The following is a 22,458-nucleotide window of genomic DNA, read 5'->3' on the forward strand; positions in this document are numbered from 1 at the left end:
ATTGCATTGTATTATTGCCTCAGACTCTTTTGTCATTGAATATACCTATTATCGGCACACTAATAATGTCTCTTATTTTGAATGGAGATGGGGTGTTGGAGCGGTTTTGGTGACTATAAGTGAATCAGGGAATCTGGTATTTAATTGGTAATAAGAATTGTTATTAATTATTTTTTTTTTTTCATTTTGATTTCTTACTATTTTGTAAATTAAAGTGTCTTAAAAGTCAAAGTCTCTGTGTATCCCCCCCCCCTCTCTCTCTCTCTCTCTCTCTCTCTCTCTGGTGATGATTGACAGGCTCAGAGAGCGCTCGGTTCTTCGGCATGTCTTCTGCTGTGTCGTCTGATGCTGTCGGACGCTTGACTGTAAGTTCAACTGCTTCCTTCATTAGTCACTTCAGTGTTTGACTTCTCATCACTAGGTGCGTTTCCATTACAGATTTTTTTCTAAATGTCGACAAAAAACTATTGTGAAATGACGGCGTTTCCATAAACTGATGTTATGCGACTAAAACTAGATTTTTCCTCTTGTGATAAGTAAAATCATTCCAAAAATCATGGCAACAAATGTTGGTAGGTTTATGTACTATATCCCAGCCACTGCACTGGCCATTATTATTAATGGAAGGAGACGTATGTGTGTTTTCCAAGCATTAATGGTGAGGAACGACCCTTATACTTGTGAGCGGCTCATATGAGGAGTTTCTGGGTGTTTCTCCCTCAGATCTGCTTCGAGGTCTTGATTGTGGCATTTCTTTGAGGTTTAGAATCCAGTATTCCCGTAATTCTTTTGTCTTGTATGAATTTAATAAAAGAACTCCGTCTCGTATTCTGTCCACACACCGCGTCATCTATACATCAGGTGACACAGGTTTCCATTGCAGTTTTCCGAAATATTTCTTTTTCGAATTGCCTGAAAAGCCTCCTCATGCGAGCGTAAAAAACTTTTTTGCGATAAATGGGAGTTTTTGCAAAATTGACGTGTTTCCATTGGGCGTTTTTTCAATTTGCAATATTAATTTGCGCAATTTGAAGGGTAATGGAAACGCGGCTACTGTCTCTTCTTTACTTGTGTCCATTGAGGAATGGGAAACACTGCAGGAATGTTCTCTGCCTCCTCATTTTAGCACTGGAGTCTTTGTTTCATCTTTTGTGTGATTTGATCGTCCTGTTGTCTCTTTTATTGTGTCTCTTTCTCAGAGCTGCAGTCCGTATCTTCCTCATGAGTGTGACGGAAACTCGTATCTGAACGCAGTCTGCTACCCTTTCAAAAGCAGTTTACAGGCCGTCTCAAACTTTACCGCCGCTTACCAAGGTCTGACGAGTCTGACACAGAAACCAGCGGATAACGACACTTTTAGCACCGAATGCAGTTTAACTATTTCAGTCTTTAATACTGTACACCATGTGCTAGTTTGTAACAACCCAATTTCCAGAAAAGTTGGGACTTTTTGTAAAATGCAATAAAATCAAGAATCTGTGGTTTGTTAATTCTCTTAAACTTTTATTTTAATGACAAAAGTACAAAGAAAGGTTTCCAATGTTTTCAGTGAACAACTTTACAACTGTCACATCACCTTTCCTTTTAAATTAGGGGCCAAGCACTGAAAGTGTGTAGGCACTTCTTGAAATCGTTAGTCTTCTTCTTCTTCTTCTTCTTCTTCTTCTGTAAGGAAGTCTATGGCAGCCCATAGAACCGCTTGCAGGAAAGTTATGGAATTTGGCACACTGATAGAGGACAGTCTGAACAGTCACCATAGCAAATTTGGAGTCTCTAACTCAATCCCTCTAGCGCCACCAACTGTCCAAAGTTTCACTCATTTTTATGCTAATAACTATTGAACCATAAGGGCTGAAACTAAATATTTTTTTCCTCTGATTCATTGGCTCATGGCGCTCCTTAGCTCATTTTCCGTCATGAAAATTTGTCCGCCCTTTTGAATTATCCGAAAAACCTACTTTTTCGAACTCCTCCAAGGCAAACTAATTTTACATAGCGCTTGCGAAAACAGACGCAAGGCTGTATCTCTGCAACGCTTTATCAGATTCAGACCAAACTTGGTACATGTCATCACACGCATGACCTGAGTCTACATGCTGCGTTTTGGTGCAGCGCCATCTACTGGTCCGGAATGAAAAATGAAAAATATGAAAAATGGTTATTTGCTTATAACTTCTGAACGGTTTGTCCAAAAGGGTTAGGCAAGGCAAGGCAAGGCAAGGCAAGGCAAGGCAAGTTTATTTATATAGCACATTTCATACACAGTGGCAATTCAAAGTGCTTTACATAGAAGAAATTAAAATAATAAAAAGAAAGAAGAATAATTAAAATAATAAAAAGAAATAATAATAATTAAAACAGTTAAAAAAATAAGATACAGTACAGTACAAACATTCGGACGAACAGTGGCACAGTGCTCATTCAGTAAATGCATAGTTAAACAGAAGTGTTTTGAGTCTGGATTTGAATGTGACTACTGTAGGAGCACATCTGATCTCCTCTGGAAGCTGGTTCCAGCATAATAGCTAAAAGCGGACTCGCCATGCTTAGAGTGAACCCTTGGTAATTCTAGCTGATATGATCCTAATGATCTGAGTGATCTGTTGGGTTTATATTCTGTGAGCATGTCTGCAATGTATTGAGGTCCTAGGCCATTAAATGATTTATATACCAGTAATAATACTTTAAAATCAATCCTAAATTTAACTGGGAGCCAGTGTAAAGACCTGAGGACTGGTGTGATATGTTCATATTTTCTGGTTCTGCTCAGAATCCTGGCGGCAGCGTTCTGTATGAGCTGCAACTGTTTTATGGTCTTTTTGGGAAGGCCAGTGAGGAGTCCATTACAGTAATCCACCCTGCTGGTGATGAAAGCATGAACAAGTTTCTCTAAGTCTTGTCTGGAAACAAAGCATCTAATTCTTGCAATATTTTTTAGATGATAGTATGCTGATTTAGTTATTGCTTTGACATGACTACTGAAACTAAGGTCTGACTCTAGTGTCACACCAAGATTCCTGACTTGATGTTTAGTTGTTTGACCCCTAGAGTGAAGGTATGCGTTCACCTTGAGAACTTCATCTTTGTTTCCAAATGCAATGACTTCAGTTTTGTCTTTGTTTAACTGAAGAAAGTTTTGACACATCCAACTGTTGACTTCATCAATGCATTGGCACAGGGAGTCAATGGGGCTGTAATCGTTAGGTGATAGGGCTAAGTAGATCTGTGTGTCGTCTGCATAGCTGTGGTAAGCAATTTGGTTCTTTCTCATTATTTGGCTCATTGGGAGCATATACAGGTTGAACAGGAGTGGCGCAAGAATCGAGCCTTGAGGGACTCCGCATGTCATGGATGTCCACTCAGACTTATGATCTCCTATACTCACATAATAACCTCTCCCATCTAAGTATGACCTGAACCATTTTAGGACTATCCCAGAAAGCCCCACCCAGTTTTCCAGCCTGTCAAGAAGTATGTTATGATCGACAGTGTCAAATGCAGCACTGAGGTCGAGTAGTACCAGCACTGATAATTTGCCTGAATCAGTATTTAAGCGAATATCGTTTATTATCTTTATGAGCGCTGTCTCTGTGCTGTGGTGCGGTCGGAAACCAGATTGAAAATTGTCAAAGTATCCATTCGAGCATAAGAATTTGTTCAGCTGATTGAAGACAACTTTTTCAATGATCTTGCCTATGAAAGGAAGATTTGAGATCGGCCTATAGTTGCTTAATATGGTCTTATCCAGATTGTTCTTTTTCAGGAGGGGCTTGACAACTGCAGTTTTCAGGGAGTTTGGAAAACTCCCAGAGAGAAGTGAGGCATTTACCACTTCTAGAAGATCTGCTTCTAAACTGTTTAACACACTTTTGAAAAATGATGTGGGAAGTGTATCAAGAGCGCATGTTGATGTTTTAAGGTGCTGTACGGTTTCTTCCAAAATTTTGCCATCAATTTCTTTGAAGTCAGACATAGTAACTACTTTCTCAGGTGGTTTGATCTGTCTAACCCCAGAGCAACTCAAGGATGTGCTGATCACCTTTCTGATATTACTGATTTTCTCAGAGAAGAAAGAAGCAAACTCACTGCACTTGTTGTCTGAGAGCATTTCACTGGGAATCTGGCTTGGGGGGTTTGTCAGTCTCTCTACAGTAGCAAAAAGAGTGCGTGTGTTGTTTAAATTACTGTTTATAATATTTGAGAAGAAAGTCTGTCTAGCTTTGCCTAGTTCCATATTAAAAACATGGATGCTGTCTTTGTAGATGTTATAATGGACTACAAGTTTTGTCTTCCGCCACATGCGCTCTGCTTTTCTGCATTGTCTTTTCATATTTTGCACTGCTATTGAGTTTCTCCAAGGTGCTTTTTGTCTGCCACTCTTCTTCCTGATTTTAACAGGAGCAATATCATCAATTACACTTTTAACTTTTGAGTTAAAGGAATCAAGGAGAAAATCAACAGAGTCTGCAGATATGCTTGGTGTTAAGGATATAGCCTTCATAAATAGTACACTGGTGTTCTCATTTAAGCATCTCTTCTTGACAGACACAGATCTAGCTTCAGTGGCAGGAGAGATCAATATATCAAAGAAAATACAGAAATGATCAGACAGTGCTACATCCTTAATAACAATCGATGAAATGTTTAGACCCTTACTGATGAGTAAATCTAGAGTGTGTCCACGATTGTGTGTGGGTCCATGTACATGCTGAGTCAGATCAAAAGTTTTTAAAACAGTATTGATTTCTTTTGCCATATTGGTTTCTGCATTATCTATGTGGATGTTTAAATCTCCAGCAATGGCAAAACAGTCAAACTCTGAGATAATTGTTGATAACAGTTCTGTAAAGTCCTCAGCAAAGGCTGGAGAGTATTTTGGAGGCCTGTAAATAATGATAAGTAAAATGCGTGGAGCACCTTTTAACACAATACCCAGATATTCAAAAGACAAGTAATTCCCAAGTGATATTTGCTTACATTGATAGATATCTTTAAAAAGAGCAGCTAGACCCCCACCTCTCTTAACAGCTCTGCAGACACTCATAAAAGTAAAGTTAGGAGGGGCTGCTTCATTGAGGATTGTTGCACTGCAGCTGTCTTGTAGCCAGGTTTCATTCAGAAGCATAAAATCCAGATTGTTTGTGGTTATTAAGTCGTTGACTAGAAGTGATTTATTTTTAAGTGAGCGAATGTTTAGAAGTGCTAACTTAACAGACTTACTTTTCCCCACAGCAATATTAGTTTGACGTGTAAGAGGCACCAGATTAGTTAGGTTTGCTGTACGGCTATTGAAGGCCTTAGACTTTCTATCTTGTAATAGAACAGCAATAGAGGAAGATACAGGCACACTGGGTTCCCGTTTGTTCTGTAAACATTTGAGAAAGTTACTGTTATCAAAACGGGGACCCGACACATATCACTGAGAGCTGGTATCAGTTGTTTTTGGTTCACCTCGAGCTGATGGAGGAGGGTGTGGGCCCTGGCGTTGTGGCAGAGGCCGAAGAGCTCTCACAGGAGGAGGGGGAGGGCGAGCTGGGCCCGCAGGCTTGGGTGGTAATGGTGCCTGTCTTTTTTTGGTTGGTATCTGGGGGCTTGCAGCAAAAGAGTGGGAAAGTCTGGTTCCAGCATGCACTAGTTCTTCCATTTTCTGTGAGAAGCACAGTAGTGGCGATGCTGATGCTGGGGAGAGGGAGAAAGTGTCTGGTGAAAGGGGCTGTTGCTCTGGTGTTATCGGAGGCTGTGATATGCTGTCCTGGCTTCCCTGGCTGTTTTCCAGGAAGTCGTCCTTGGGTGATGAATCTTCAAGCAGTTCTGATATGTCTGTCTGTGGTGAGCTCTGTTGGCAGAGCTCAGCTGAGATTGTGTCCGTGAGCAGAGGTTGTTGTGGCGGAGTGGTGTTATCATGTCCATTTTGCTGCTGAAGTGAAGTCCCGTCGTCGTTCATACTGTGTCCAGGTGTGTGTGTGCCGTTCAGATTGAGTGGATTGGCACACACTGCAGAAGGATGATTGAGGGAGAAGTATAAATTGTCCTTTAACACTCTTGAACCAAGTTTGTTTGGGTGATGGCCATCCCGATGAAAAAGTTGTCTCTGACTCCAGAAAAGATTGAAATTGTCAATGAAGTTCACTCCTTTTATATTGCAGGTTTTTTGCAGCCATGTATTAAGTCCAAGCAACCGTGAAAACCTGTTTGTTCCTCTTGCTGGGAGTGGTCCACTGATGAATGTTTGAACTTTCAGTCTTTTAAGTGTTTCAAAAAGTTCATTGAAATCCTTCTTAAGGAGTTCTGACTGCTCTTTATGAATATCATTCTTCCCCACATGTATGATGAGTCGATTTGCAGTCTTATGTTTCATCAGAATGTTCTGAAGTTCCCTGTTTACATCAGAAGTTGTTGCTTGTGGAAGGCAGCATGTAGTTGTATCCCTGCTGCTAATGTTTCTGATTATGGAGTCCCCCACTATCAGAGTCCTGGGCTCGGCTGCGCTCTGAGCTGAGTGCCGCTGTCTGCTCGACCTTGAGCGCCAGTTAGCATCAGTGTTAGCTACTGGCCCATTCAGTCTGAGTTCGATCACATTCATCACATTTGGGGATTCCTCATTTACATTCATTAGCACTTCAAATCTGTTCTCAAGATGTATAGGCGGTGGTAGGAGACCAGTGTTTGCAATCCTTGTCAGAGCTGTATCTGGGGTAGAGGATGCTACTGCGGCAATATGTGATGCTCGTGACAATCTGATGTCTCGAGTGCCTTTGGGTCTCGCTCCCTGTTTGTGCCATCGATTAGTAAGTCGATCGGCTTGTTTCTCTACCTGTCGAGGAGCACTAGTTTCATGGGACTCACCGGTATGCTGAGGGTGTCCATGACGAAGCTCTGTTGTGTGCTCCGTCTGGTTTGGTGGTCCCGTAAGTAACTTTGTTTCAAGAACTGCAATCCTTTGTAAAAGTCTGTGGCAGTTAGTGCAGCAAGTAGATTCCAGAGGAGGCATTTTCTCTCCTATCCTTGAGGCAGTTGTGTTTTCCTTTCCCGGAATGTAAGCTGGTCGGGTAAAAGAATTCTCAGTTTTTGTAGTAATCCAAACTTTGTCGTCTGAGCACTGTGCTGATTTGCTGAAGTTAAAATTAGGTGATAAAAGGAAATAAAATAAAGGAAATAAAAAAAAAATAGGAGATAAAATGTAAAAGCGATAGAGCAAAGTGCGGAGCAGTAAGCAAGAGCGTCCGAACAGTAGCTGAGCAGGAAGCAATTAGGGTTTAGGGTTAGGGTTTCCGATATGGAAAACATTTGCCATTTTTCCATATCTACCATTTTAGGCGTCTGCCATTTTGAATTTTGACCTAAAATGCTGTATTTTATGAACGCATGAACGTTTCGTTACGGAACTCGTTATGGGTCATCAATACGATGCCCTGAAGGAGCTTGAGAAGTTTTGGGCCAGCGCCACCTAGTGGTAATTTTTTTTCCAAATGCTTATAACTCTGGGTGTGGTTGACTTATTTTCACGCGAGTCATCTCCTTAGGTTCCTGAATCCTTGCCGAGTTCAACGATACCAAACATACTAGGTTTCGCCTTACTGTTTGTGTAGCGTTGTGATTTAGCGCTTAAAAAACATTTGCCAATATCTTCGAAACCATTAGAACGATCGAGATGAAACCACCGTAGGAAGTTTGAAAACATAGGTCGTTGGCCAAACGCTAATGGGCAAATGTAAAAATTTTGATAATAAGTGGCAAAAAAATTCAAAGTCGTCCATGGGTCATTTTTTTATGCTCTCATACATATAAATGTCTATAACTCTAAAACAAAATGACACACACATGTATGGGCTCACTCTGAGAAAAAAAAAAGCGGTGGAACTGCACTAACTTGGTGGCGCTATAATAGAACAAAACAAGGACATTGCCATTAATTACAATATAATATCATGATATTAAATGCTACAATTTACGAATGCATTGTGGCTCTTCAGCTATCAGGTTAACCATAAGCTACATTAGCATTAAGATAGCTTAGCATGCTAATCTGGTTAACATGTTTTTGTTTGCTAATTCTTAGATTGAAGCCTCTCCTCGGCAGTTTGGAAAGTCAGCATCAACTGAGTGGCGCAAGATGCTAAACCACGTGCCATGAGCCATGAACCATTCAGGTTGTGGGTTCGACTCCTGTGTGGCACATGTCCAGACAGCAATAGGTACTGTGTCGCAAAGATGCTTCAGTTCCAGATATGGTGTCTATTTGAGAAGGAACTCAATATACAGGACTATAAAAATTATTAATTTTGAGATGATTTTCACTTGAATTATGGAACATCGGCATTTTGGTAAATGCATGTCTTCCCAGTTTCGCAACGAGATAAATGATAGGCATCTGATCCAGAGATAGTCCGTTTGAGTCCCGCGTGGAATAGCACTGTATGGGGGATGTTCCTGGTTACAGGTTCCCAAAAACTGCTCTGTCACCTACCCTTAAATACCCAGACCAGAACAAAAGGGTTGTACCAATATTTTTTTGAACTTTTGGTGACTTGACTCAGGGGGAGAGGAAGGGTGGAGATGGAGGTAGAGGTGGAGGGAGAGGAGAGATGGAGGTGGAGGTGGAGGGAGAGGAGAGGTGGAGGAGAGGTGGAGGTGGAGGTGGAGGGAGAGGAAGGGTGGGGGTGGGGGTGGAGGTGGAGGTGGAGGTGGAGGTGGAGGTGGAGAGGTAGAGGTGGAGGTGGAGGGAGAGGAAGGGTGGGGGTGGAGGAGAGGTGGAGGTGGAGGTGGAGGGAGAGGAAGGGTGGGGGTGGAGGTGGAGGTGGAGAGGTAGAGGTGGAGGTGGAGGGAGAGGAAGGGTGGGGGTGGGGGTGGGGGTGGGGGTGGAGGTGGAGGGAGAGGGGGATGCAGAGATAAGGAAAGAGAAAAGTTTGGACAGGACAATCCAAGTCCTGTGCTCTGTCTTTGCTATCTTCTGTCCAGGGTGTGTTTTATTGCTTTATTTCAGGGTGAGTTTTGTCTTAGCAGGAAAATCAGTTCTTACAACACATATGCAAGTCACCCATGTCGTTTGCACTGATGCTCCTCCATAGATGACAGATGTTTGCTTTTGCACCTGTCGCTGATGCAATTCTGAATGGCTGAGATTGAGAATTTGATGTCCATTTTTCCCTAAAACAAGCTGAAACTTGAACTCTTCTGACCGCAGCACAGATTTCCACTCTGTTTTGGATCATCTGAGATTAGCTTGGGCCCAGAGAACTCGTTTGCATCTCGGCTGTGAACAGATGCCATTTCTAGTGCAGCAGCAGACTGTGTTAAGTGACAACGGTACTCCTGAGCCTATACATTTTCACAATATTATATATGGTAGATGGAGAAATACTTTGCAATCTTGCATTGGGAAATGTGATTTTTGAATTGTTTGACGATGCTCCTTTTATACCCAATCATGAGACCCTCATCAATTACCAATTCACCTACTTATTATGGACTGTTCCAAAACAGGGTAACTTGGATATTCTATAAGCTTTTCACCTTGATTTTGCCTCTTTGTCCTAACTTTTTTTGGAGTGTGATGCAGCTATCAAAATCAAAATTTGTTTATATTAAAATACAATTAATTTGGCCCGAGAAAACACTGGAAATCTTTTCTTTGTACTTTTGTCAGTTAAATAAAGGTTACAGAGAATCCACAAGCCCCAGATTCTTGTTTTTATTGCATTTTATAAAATGTCCCAACGTTTATGGAAATGGGGTTGTAGTAAGTAACATTTCAGTAGGAGTGATGTTTATTGACAACTCGATTAATGGGGTCATGAACTGCATTAAAAAGAATTATAATATTCTTTGAGGTCAACTTATAATGTTAGTAAGATTTTTTTTTTATATATAAAAAAACTATTTTTGACTCTCTCTTTCCAACACCCTGTTCCGATGGATGTGCCACATTCAAGACTTTGAAGTAAAGTTTTATTGCAGGTTTGAAAAAACCCTGTCTCACATCCCACAGACACTCTGACCTTCTCACCACGCATTCATTAACACCTCCCGAACCTCCACTCTCCCCCCTCCTGCTCTTCAGGTTTGTAAAGAAGATGTGCGTTGGGTCTTCCAGAAACAGAAAGACAAGGAAAGCACCAGGCCCAGATGGTGTCTCACCAGCCTGTCTAAAAACCTGTGCTGTCCAGCAGGCCTCAGTCTTCACACTGATCTTCAACAGATCACTGGAGCTGTGCAAAGTCCATTCCTGCTTCAAACCTTCCACACTATCATCCCCATCCCCCCCCAAAAAACCCTAAATCACTGGACTAATACAGACCTGTCGCTCTCTCGTTACTGTTCATAAAGTCGTTTGAAAGACTGGTGCTGGCACACCTGAAGGACATCACTGGACCCCTGCTGGATCCTCTTCAGTTGGCTTATCAGGCAAACAGGTCTGCGGATGATGCGGTCAACATGGGACTGCATTTTATCCTACAACATCTGCACAAACCAGGGACTTATGTGAGGATCCTGTTTTTCACCATCAGCACTCTTACCCATCTGTCAGTGGATCACCAGCTTTCTGACAGATAGGCAACAGTCTCTCTCCACACTCCTTCTCACTATACACCAATGACTGCACTGCCGAAGACTCTTCTGTCACACTCCTGAAGTCTGCAGACGACACTACCACCATCGGTCTCATACACAATGGTGATGAGTCTGCATATAGGCAGGAGGTTGAACAGCATGGAGCTGAACAGGCTCAAGTCAAGTCACATTTATTTATATAGTGCTTTTTACTATACAGAGTGTTTTAAAGCAGCTTTACGGAGATAACAGGACAAGGAAGGCACTGGAAAAATTGTGTTTTTCCACAACTCAGCGCTGCAAAATGTCTTTTAATCCTCTCAGAGCATTTTGTTGCTGGATAAATCCTGTGTTTGCGTCTGTCTGGTGTTTACTACATGACGTGTGTGAATCGTTGGGAGAAGCTAAAGACGTGATGCAGAAGTAGGCGTCAATCTTCTGTAGAGGAGAAGCTTTTCTTCGCGCTTTTCATGTCATAATGTGACAATCAGAAAAGATTCTTTCTGGAACTTAGTTCAATAAAAGTTGATTTTTAACTAACAAGGAAGTTTTGAGTTTTGATACAGGATATTTTATAGCACAATGACCTCTTCTATGTATAAAGATCAAGGCAAATTTGATTTCTCAATTCATGACCCCATTAAAGACCAAAGAAATTATTAAAGATATTACTTTAAATCCTTGATAAATATGGATTTATTGGTCATCTTGTCAATAATTTATGGTTTGATTGCTAAAAGAAGTTGGCGTAACAGATGTGTTTCCATATCTTGTGGTTCTGCAGAATGCACGAAGAGAGAAGTCAATCTGGTGTTTCTCTTTGACGGATCTAAAAGTTTGGTATTGAACGAGTTTGAAATGAACAAAAAAATCATTTTAGATGTTATGAAAAAACTTTCAAACTCATCCATAAAGGTAAATCAGCCCAGCACTATTAATGTGGAAATATGGACATGTAATGGTCTATGGTTTGCTAATGATGTTAACGGCACGTGTGCTTGTTGTTTGTCCTTCTGTGTGTCAGTTTGCTGCTGTCCAGTTTGCAACTATATTCAGGACTGTGTTTGACTTCAACGAGTATAAGGACGGCTCCGCTGAAGACAAACTCATGAAAGAGCCACACATGCACGCATACACAAACACACACGGAGCAATCGACTATGTCTTGTGAGTGAAACCTTCATTTGTTTATAGATGCTCGATGAATTTACACTTTAAGAGAAAAGGTCTTGAAATTAACAAATGAAAATCAAGGATGGCTCTTTCTGTAGATTTGCTCTTTTATGTTAAACACACTGTTGCTGAAGTCTATACTGTCATTCTGTGAAACACATTGGTGTAGAAAGAAGCACACTGCCGTGGAGACTGAAAGCTGTTCATATGTGATTGTGCTGGCTCATGTGTGAAACCCCCCTCCCTCTCCATGTAATCCAATGGGATATTTTCGTTTCTTAATTATCAAAAGTGGAAGGAAGTGGAGACATGTTGTCCATTTTTTTTAGTCTAAGTGTTGGCTTGAGGAAGCCAGCCTACTGATATTCTGTGTAAACTTATTCTTCTTCTGAGAATACAAATTCTGACCAACTCTTCTTAGAGCTTCCAAGCAAACTTGCCAGAGATCTTCAGGCTGATCTGAATTGTCTTGCAATATTTTGTCTATCTGTTACCACTTACATATTTCCTGTAGCAGACTTCAGAGCAGGCCCAAAATAGGATCGATTTTCACTTTCATTTAAATTTTTTATTTTTTTTCTAGCAATTACTCATTTAGAGTATCTCCACCAAGCTCTCTATAGTCCTTCAGACTGATCTGTCTGATCATGAAGTCATTTTTCTAACCAATTTGATTTACATTTTTTTTTGCAGTAACAGCCAAACGAAAATCCTATCTCTAGCAAATTTTAACAACTAACCACCCTAGAAACTATCTAAAACACCCTAGCAACTGCATAACCATCCAGAACATCCTAGCAACCACTCAAAGCACCATAGCAACCACTCAGAACACCATAGCAACCATCCAGAACACCCTAGTAACCATTCAGAGTACCCTAACAACCGTATATCAACACCACAGCCTGAATACCCTAGCAACCACGCAGCAACATCCTACACTGTAAAACGTTGTCCTGTAAATTAAGGGTAAAATACTGGCAACACCGTTTGTACAGTTCTTTACTGTAATATACTTTACAGTATGCTATACCATGAGTAACGGATGTGGTAAGACACACTTGGGCTTCTTTCTAATTGGATTAGATTAAATTTGCGGGCTTTGATTTCCAAAATGAAATTAACTACTTGCTCTCTGGATACCATTCCCACTGTCCTTTTAAATGAGGTACTGGATGTGGTTTTGCCTAGTGTACTTTCCATTATAAATGCCTCTCTAAATAGCAGCACTGTTCCATCCTGTTTAAAACACGCTGTGATCCACCCTTTGCTAAAAAAAACCTAGCCTTGATTCTTCAGATCTTAAGTCCAAAACGCTGCAGCTCGGTTCCTCACTGGGACAAAAAAGAGAGAACATATTGCACCTATCCAGACCTCTCTCCATTGGCTCCCGGTGAAACAGAGAATTGATTTTAAGGTTTTAACTTATGTGTTTAAAGCTTTAAATGGATTGGCCCCTAATTATATATCTGAACTTTTAAGTTCATATTCTCCTCAGAGATCACTTAGATCGTCATCTAAGTTATTATTAAATGTCCCGAAAACCCGTCTGAAAACAAAGGGTGATAGGTCTTTCTCAGTTTACGCTCCAAAACTATGGAATACACTCCCACTATCGATCAGAGCTTCCCCTACATTAAAAGTTTTTAAAACATCGATTAAAACGTACCTTTTTGCACAAGCATATTAAAATGCGTCTAAATGGTGTATGCATTTTTGAAAAGATCATGTAATTGCACTTTTTTTTAGTGTCGTTACTAGGCTCTTACTTTATTGTTTATCTTTTATGTGTTTTGGTTTGAATTCTTTTGATATGCTATGTTTTATGACCTCACTGTATGTGTAAATGTAAATGTAAAATGTAACGGAGTAAATGTATTTCGTTACTACCCACCTCTTGTGTCGCTGTTAATTCACAGTATATTCCTGTTGGATTTTTTCTCGAAAATGACAAATATTACCCAGAATGGATTGATTACTATGGTATATTTGTGTTTTAATGGAAAATGGTATGTTACTGTCAGAATTTGGCCGTGTTTTTACAGCAAGGTTTTACAGTGAAGCAACCACCCCAAATAAAATAGTAGTAACATTGCAACAGCCTAGCAACCAATCAGAAGACCCTAAAACCTATCTGTCTAGTGATCTATGAATCTGTCTAACTGTTTATCTATCTACCTAGACTGTATGGCTGTATTTAAACTGAAAACCTTCAAACCTCAAGCATTTAAAACTACAACTTTTTGGTCAGGCTTTCTCAAGCCATCATAAAACATTTTTTTTAAACTAGTTTATTTTATTACCAGAAAGAATCTCCTGAATAGCGTGTCGTCTGGAGCCGATCTCAGTGCTCAGAAAGTCCTGGTGATCATCACAGATGGAGAACCCTCTGATTTTGATGATGAAAATGCCCTCAACAGATGCGATGAGCAAAATATCCTCCGCCTCGTTATTGGGGTGAGTTTCCTTAAAGCTCAAGCTTGTCATTTACATTGTATGTTCAGATAGTTTGTGGTGTGCAGTTTCATGTTCAGATTCACTGTGAATCAGTCACTGTAACACTTTTATTTTTATTTTATTTTATAAGCACATACTCTTCTCCACTGCTCTACCATTGGAGAAAGCGTAATCACATTATCGATTTGACATTATTGAATCAATTGAGTTTTACAATTGTCAGTCACTGTTTGTGGATAGAGTAGAAATGAATGAGTATGAAAAATCCAGCATAAACCAGCATTGATTCCTACTGGAGCTGGTGAAGCTGGAGCTGGTGAAGCTGGCCTGGCAGGGTTGAGTGTGTTGAGGCCAGCTGTCTGTATGCAAGCATTGTTTTTGCGTGCATATTTCTATATTTAACACATTAATAATGTAAATGAAAAACAATATGATTGTGGCGAGGTGGTGGAAGGGCAAAAGTTACACTTATGAGAAGAATATAGCGGAATAAAGAGCAGACTACGCCATCCCGTTTCACTGAACGGGGAAATTTCACAAGAACACACAGGTTCGCTACCACAGAGGACAAGAGACGTGGATCTGAGAACAAAAATACTTTATTTTCACAATAATAATTATTTTAAATATATAAAAAGCTATTGACTCCAGGGGGGACAAGAGTTTTACACCACTTCGGTGTGCATCAAAACAGAAAACAACAAAACACTTTCAGGCTGAGGCTTACCAGTAGGGAGCTAGCTGGGCAGTAAGTATCCTAAGACCACACCACTCACCAAACTCCACTCCACACAAACACTCTCACTCTCACACTTGCTAAGTGAAAGAAACGCAGGTGCCAACGGCAAAACACTCGGTGAAGGAAACACCACCACCAAAAAGGGCACAAACAGCTAGCTTCCCTACCCCGGGGGCCTTCAGCTTCTGAAAGAAACAAAAAAACACAATACAATTTCACAATTAGCTGCAAACACATGCATCAACAAATTATAGCAGAACAAATTCGAACTATAAAAGAGGCCAACACTTGGCAAATTACTGGCCACAGAAGTTAAGCTGGCTAGTGTTTCCCAAGGAGTTCACATCAGATTGGCATTTCAGCATAGCCTGGCTAACGTCAGACCAATTCTCATTTGAGACTTGGTCTGGGAACCACGTGTTCATTTTCTCGTATTTGAGGCGTGGTTTACGAATGCCCAGAGCCGTTTATTGGGCACTTTGAATGTCTATCAAATGCGCCTGTACGTAGCTCATAGCCAATCGCTTCAATTATACCAGATGACGTATGTAGAGTGACAGAAATTCAACGAGGAAAAAGACGATGGGTCAAGGATTTATTTGTACACGATGGCGTTTAGCGGATATTACTGTTTGTGCAAGATAAACATGAGGGTAGAAGGTAACGTCGAGTCTGATGCCATGTTGGATCCATAGATATAAACGAACTGCTTCGGTGTCGTCATCGTCTTGCTGCTCTCTCCCCGTTCTGTGATTGGTTCCCTTTTTCAGGGGAAAATCTGGTCCATGGTGTCCAGACTGCCTAGCAGCGTGAATAAACTCGCGCTGCGAGCAAGGCAGTATGGGGAAACCCAGGCTAATTTCAGCATAAACAGAGCAGCCAAATGCTATGTAAAACAAAAAAATAAAAATAAAGTGAAATACAAAATGAAAACAATTAATTGAAATCACAGAAAACAAATCCAAAACAGAATGTAGCTCACTTTTCACAGTCCTTAAGAAAAGCACCGATCAAAGAGCAAAATAACCAAACTGCTGGTGGCAATATAACCAAAAGGTAAGGGCTAAATTACATTGATAGTAGCAGGGTGGGAATTATGTAATTTTAGGGGCAAGGCCATTTGGCCTCCATCTTTTTTTTTTTTTTAGGGGCACCAAGGCCATATGACAGGGCACAAAGGCCATTGTACAATTCGATGGTTTTCCCATTCAGATTGATACCATAACATCCTAATTTGGAATAAGACATGGATTATGACTTTTTTAATAAAAAAAAACAAAACATTTTTTAATGAGAGAGAGAGAGAGAGAGAGAGAGAGAGAGAGAGAGAGAGAGAGAGAGAGAGAGAGAGAGAGAGAGAGAGAGAGAGAGAGAGAGAGAGAGAGAGAGAGCGCCATTACATCCAGAAGGTATACACCCTCACACAACAACAGAAACAACATAAATGCCAATAAATTAATAATTTCCTGCATTGTCGAATGCTCTTCTTCATGTGTTTCAAATATGGACTATAATGTTCAGTAGAGCGCCCTCAGGCTGGTATGAATTGAAAACAGCACATCAGTATACAGCGCTCATAATGATTACATCGACGCATTTGGCTATAAATTCAATAAAATATTATTCCTGTCAATAGAAATCTGATGTAAACTGAGAATATATCAATATTTCTCCAAATCTGCACACTTTTGAGCTAAAAGCCGTGAGGGACGTTGTTTTGTGAATCGCTTTCATGACGACAGCACAGGAGTTTTTTATGAATGGGAGCGTCTGACGCTCATAATTCATATTAAAGGTATCGACTCATTTTTGCATTTCATAACTCCTGACACAAATTAAGACATAACTGTCAATATAAATTTCTCAGAATACAATAGTGGTCAAATACTGAAACGTGAGTCTTATATCTTTGTAATGATGTAAGTTATAGTTTGTCAATGTAATAACATTAAATCTTTGTTACGTTCCACCCAGTCTAGGGTAGGAGAAAGCAGCATTAAAGTAACTAAAAAAAAATGAACAAAACAAATGGCTCCAAAAGTTACACCAAAACAACAGAAATGTGTTACAACAAATTTATTGATGTAACACTATTTAGGGAGTATTAAGACTTCAGGAGTGGGAGAAAAGCCCAAAGAAAGTACATAAACAAAAATGCCTCTAACTATGGGGACAAACTCTACACTTACCTTATGGAAAATAAAAGGAAATAAACAACAAAATACTTCCCTGACTCCCTCTCTACTTTAAACAGGAGAAAAGAGTTACAAAATAATAAAAAGGGCACCCACTCCCTAGAACTCCCAGTTTAAGTAGATTTACAATATTTACAGGAAAAACAGAGATTCAGTTTTTAACAGTTAGTTTCACAACAGAAATAAAAAGTCTCTACTTCAATGTAGCAATGTTTAGAAGTTAACAACAAAACAATTTGAAAGTTTACTAGATCAGACACACCTGAACAGCAGCAAAACTTAGAGTCAACACAGAGATACAACTAGCAGTGAACAACAAAAAGCCCCCCCTTTCAACGGAGATTAGCGAGGCTTTAAACTCTTTTTGTTGAGGAGAAGACCAATTCCAAATGAGCAGCCATCAGTCGAGGAGATCACCTTCACCTGGCTTTACCTGCACAGAAAAAGGCATGGAGAAAACGACCACTACTGCTACCTAGTGGTCAGAAACACAACATACAAAAAAAATAATAATATAAAATAAAATTACACCATAGGACGTAACATCTTATAGTAACTTTGAACTATTAAAAAAAAAAAAAAAACGCTTCAGTGCGCCAACGCCGTTACCTCTGGAACCTTGCATAGGGCCCTTTTCTGAAAAGGGCACTTATCTACTAGCAAATAGATTTTGATATTTTTAGGTCAAACCGTTCTTGTCTGTCAGTCATATAATGCAGGTCTATGGTCACGGTCTCAAAGAGCATCCACAGAGTCCAAATTAAACAATTCCCCATCGTAAGTACACATTGATGGCCTAAGACACGAAACGAGCGGTTTGTGTGAGAAAACGAACAGTATTTATATCGTTTTTACCTCTTGTAACACAGCGACGTCGTGATCTGAGGGCGCCCGCGCTTCCTGCTGTGTGACGTGTGCGCAGACTGGTGCATAGATAGACATATAGATTTCGCCTTGGCTACGGCAGTTCATGAACGAATGCCGTAGCCAAGGCGAAATCTAGTGTATATATCTATGCACCAGTGTCGACCACAGAGTGTCGTTCTTCTGTTGGTGATGACGTTACATGCTTCTTGCACTGCTGTTTTGATGCGTGAGATCATCGATGTGATTATGACACTGCACCTGCGCGAATCCACAAACTAATTGAAGTTCAGAGACTACTTGGGTGGAACTTGGACAGGGCCAGGGCACACAGGCCACTGTGGCCGTACGATGATTTTTTTTTCACGGGGCATGAAGGCCAAAGTGTAGGGCAACGGCGGCCATGGCCGCGTGGCCGCGGTATAATTCCCACCCTGGATAGTAGGCTACGTCTCACGTTGAATGACGGCTCCGAGACTGGCCACTCACTTAGTCCACCAGCATTGGCTTAAAGCAATCTTCAAAGACAAAATAAACTAACAAAAAAAAACAAACAAAGTAATGTATCAAACTAATAAAATGGTCACTAGTGGTGTTAATGGCAGCAGAACAAACAATGCAGTCTTAACGACATTGTCTATGGAGCATTTGCCCCGCAGTCCACTGAGATGAACCGCTCAGAAACAGATTGACGCACCAATGGTAGATCGCTAGACCCACAGAATACTCAGTTACTCACAGCCTCGTTTATAATAGGCGAACCGCAAACGTACCGGTGTTCCATCTGGCCAAACACATAAGCTGCACTGTGATGAGGACAGCCTGCACCCAAAAGCAACGGTGCACAAATCTGGACTCTAGTCTGGCTCAGCAGAGGTGCGGGCGCACCCAATCAAAGGCGATAGTGACAATGACGCATACCCAGGTGGCCTGAACTCCGCCTTAAATAGGCCAGGGAAGGCTGCCGATAGGCTGTCACACCCATCACTCACCACAAATAATCTCCGCCTTAAATAGGCCAGGGAAGGCTGCCGATAGGCTGTCACACCCATCACTCACCACAAATAATCTCCGCCTTAAATAGGCCAGGGAAGGCTGCCGATAGGCTGTCACACCCATCACTCACCACAAATAATAGGGCGGGATCTTAACTGCCACATAAGCTTAAAACATATGAATTTTCATAACTGAATTATATGATTAAAATTTTGTCTTTTATTTTTTTGGCTCCCTTTGCTGAAAGTATAACTGAAAATTGTTTTAGTTATGATTACATTATTAATCGATGTCACTGGTAAAATGTTTAAAAGCTTCAAAGGAATTGTTTCCTGTTTCAAAAGATCTGTACACAAATCAGTTAAAAGGAGCTGGTGTACAATGCAAAACAAAAACATTTATAGATATGAAGAACTCTGTCAATTGGAAAGTTAATAACAACTTGATAATGAAAGTTCAAAGCTGAAAGTTACTGTTTTTAAAGACTTTAATACTTATTTGGGAAGTCACATATGTCAAAACCCAGCAGTCAGTCACTGTTTCCAAAAAGTTCACATAATAAAAGGTGCAGTCAGGAGCATAACATATTGTAGACAATATTGATATCAGGCACTTTTAACAATTGCTGAAAGAGAATTAATTCAACCAAAGTCAGTGGCCAAGGGCACACTAATTACCATAACGGTGACTTCAAACATACTTCAACAACCAGATGGGGGAGTGTGTTTGGCAAACGGTTGAAAGTCCTTATTTTTACAGTTTTGTTTGGTGTCAAAAATGACACACTACAGCTTTAAGTGACCAGAACCGCTTGTATTTTGATGACAATCCAAATAAGTAGTCCATAACTACCCAACATTAAGCGTATGTGACATCACTGAATGAAAAAACCCAAGACTCAATGTTTGTTGATGTCAACAGTTTCAACAGAGTAAAAGATGCAGTTTTCAATTGATTTTTCAGTTCATTTTTAAAAAACAAACATCCAAGTTAAAAAAAAATGATGAGCTGTTTTTCAATTCATATGTTATCAAAATTGTTTTTGCACAGACAGACTTAATGACAGTTTTGTTTGTCAGGTGGGAGATGTTACCTTAGCCAAACTCCATGACCTGGCTTCAGAACCGAAAACAAACAACACCTTCTACATTCAAAACTACAATGGACTCATAGGACTTCTGGACAACCTGCAAAAAAATATCTACAACACTGAAGGTAAAATGCAAGCGTAAAGAAAATGGACATTAAAAAAAGCAGCTAATGAATTTAAGAGTTAATTTCTGTGGTTTCAGTGTCAAAGGACGCACACAGCAAAGACAGACAGAAAGAGACAGACAGAGAGAGTGACACTGAAAGTGGATTCAGTGTCCTCTACCACAAGGTAAGAAATATGCCATATATGTACGTATATAATGTATATTTAGCTTTTTTATGATTTCTATTGAGAAAGGGTTTCCTAAATCATATTTCATCATTGGGTCGCCACGTGATGTTAATTATGAGTCCTGAAGTATAACTAGTTCGGAGAGACCAGTTTGTTTTATTTGCTGCTAAATGTCACAATCAAAACTCTGATTCGATGCCAATAACCTCGCAGATGTCGTAAGATCCAGAGACTGATTGTCACTGTATCAAGCAGTGCTGCGTGAAAACAGCTGGACAGATACAAACCTTCGCACACAAACCCCTGGAAATTGCGAAAAGCAGCTCAGATCGGAAGAGCTGTTTTTATAAATCTCTTGTGATTATTGTATGTAATGCTGGGTATACCTACACTACAAGACATTCAGGGCGATTTTGGACCTATTTCTTCCCTCCCGACAATCCTAGGTAAAGTCACGATTATCTTGATGGTTCTACAGATTATCTTATCAGATTTTCCTGTGGTGTAAGAAGTGTTAAGACTGACTGAATCTGCTCGGAGGAACATCGGAGCCGCCCCAATCTTGAAATGGGGAATGAAATGAATAAATAAGAAATCCTGTTGTGTGGGGAGATCCCCAAGGACAAACGGCAGACACTACTTGAGATTATCATGTGAAACTAAACAATACCCAATCAGAAAGCGAACTGACTGAAGACTCACCTCCAGCTTGTGCTGTAATATATAAAGTCCATGTTCACACCATCTCCATGACTTTATCTAAACATTTTTCTTTCCCCCCCAGAAATTTTCTGTAAAAAGCAGTCCATACACTGTAAGCGCCATTTATTCTTGCCAGTTGTCCGCCATGTTTGTTTACTCTAAAGTCACGTTTGATGGGAGAGATTGTGCAAGATTTCCTGTGTTCACAGACTTTGTGCATAGAATCTGTTAGTGTGTGGTGTGCTTTCCTGGTCACATCGAGACACTCCACACACTAGAGGAACAAAACGCTTAAATCTTAGATTTCTTATCGTCATGTTTATGATCTCTCACGTTTTTAAAATCTCATAAGATTGAAAAAATCCTTTAGTGTTGCCGCAGCTTAAGCGGAGACTGCTGTGTTTGTTTCAGGACTCTGTGATTGTGGGTTCGGTTGGATCTAATGACTGGAGTGGATCTCTGTATGAAGTGACGGGATCAGGATCTGGATTTAAAGAGACCGAGATTAAGGATCCATCTGTCAGCAAAGACTCGTACATGGGTGTGTTGAAGCTGTTGGTCCTTCCTTGTCTGATGTGAAGTGTCTGTGCATGTTTTAATGATGCTGTTGATGTTCAGGTTACTCTGCTGTTCTGGGAATGAGAGGCGGCGTCTCTCTTCTGTTCTCTGGGGGCGCCGCGGGCCGAACACCAGGGGTCTGGTGACCCTCTTCACCAAGAATGAAAGCGCATGGACAGTGAACAAGGAACATCACCGGAGAACAAGTTAGTGAAGAAGAACCCTCTGACACGATATTAACACTCTCCATCAGCAAGAGCAGGGCTTCCCAAATCCTACGGAAGAAGCAACCACTTAGAAACACTCTTGCAAAACCCACTGAAACCATCTCCAAAACCTCACCGGCCACCTACCAACCCACTCAGTACCTGCCTAGCAACACCCTAGTAACTGCCAAGCAACCACATAGAAACATCCTTACAAAGCTCTAGGAACTCCCTAGAAACCACTTATAAACACCCTACAAGTTACCCAGAACATCAAAGCAATTACCTAGCAACACCCTAATGACTCAGAACTGCTGGCTAGCAACCACCTAGCTACCATGTACTGTAGCAACTGTAATATTTTAATTCTAGTAAAGTTAATAGAATTAAAGTATTACATTTAGGCTTTTTTAATAAAAAAAATATATATTTTTAGCATTTCAGTTTTAATTATCAGTAATAAAAAGCAGTTCACTTAGGCTACATTATGGGCTCTACATTGGCATGTAAAACAAGGAAAAGAGTCAAATCATTTCTGCAGAGACCGCTTCAGTTTCTAGTGTTCAACATGAAGGCAGTAAGTTGTGGGACTGTGTTTGTGAAGTGTTATTGGAACATGTTGTTTTCATATTT

At 40.5% G+C, this 22,458-nt stretch overlaps 1 protein-coding gene across 1 annotated transcript; it reads left to right on the plus strand.

The window, feature by feature from the left end:
* Positions 1-234: 234 nt before the first annotated feature.
* LOC311077300 (integrin alpha-L-like) lies at positions 235-22,005 on the plus strand (the record flags this gene model as incomplete). The annotated part of the gene is made up of 10 exons (XM_084139120.1): positions 235-365; positions 1,200-1,314; positions 11,336-11,466; positions 11,576-11,718; positions 14,031-14,181; positions 20,055-20,190; positions 20,268-20,356; positions 21,473-21,602; positions 21,680-21,761; positions 21,873-22,005. Coding segments are annotated over exons 1-10 (1,152 nt in total), but the record flags the coding sequence as incomplete, so codon positions are not given.
* Between the last annotated feature and the right edge of the window lie 453 nt (positions 22,006-22,458).

The sequence above is a fragment of the Abramis brama genome (genome assembly GCF_963993115.1).
Source record: "Abramis brama genome assembly, contig: SCAFFOLD_132, whole genome shotgun sequence".
Classification (NCBI taxonomy): domain Eukaryota; kingdom Metazoa; phylum Chordata; class Actinopteri; order Cypriniformes; family Leuciscidae; genus Abramis; species Abramis brama.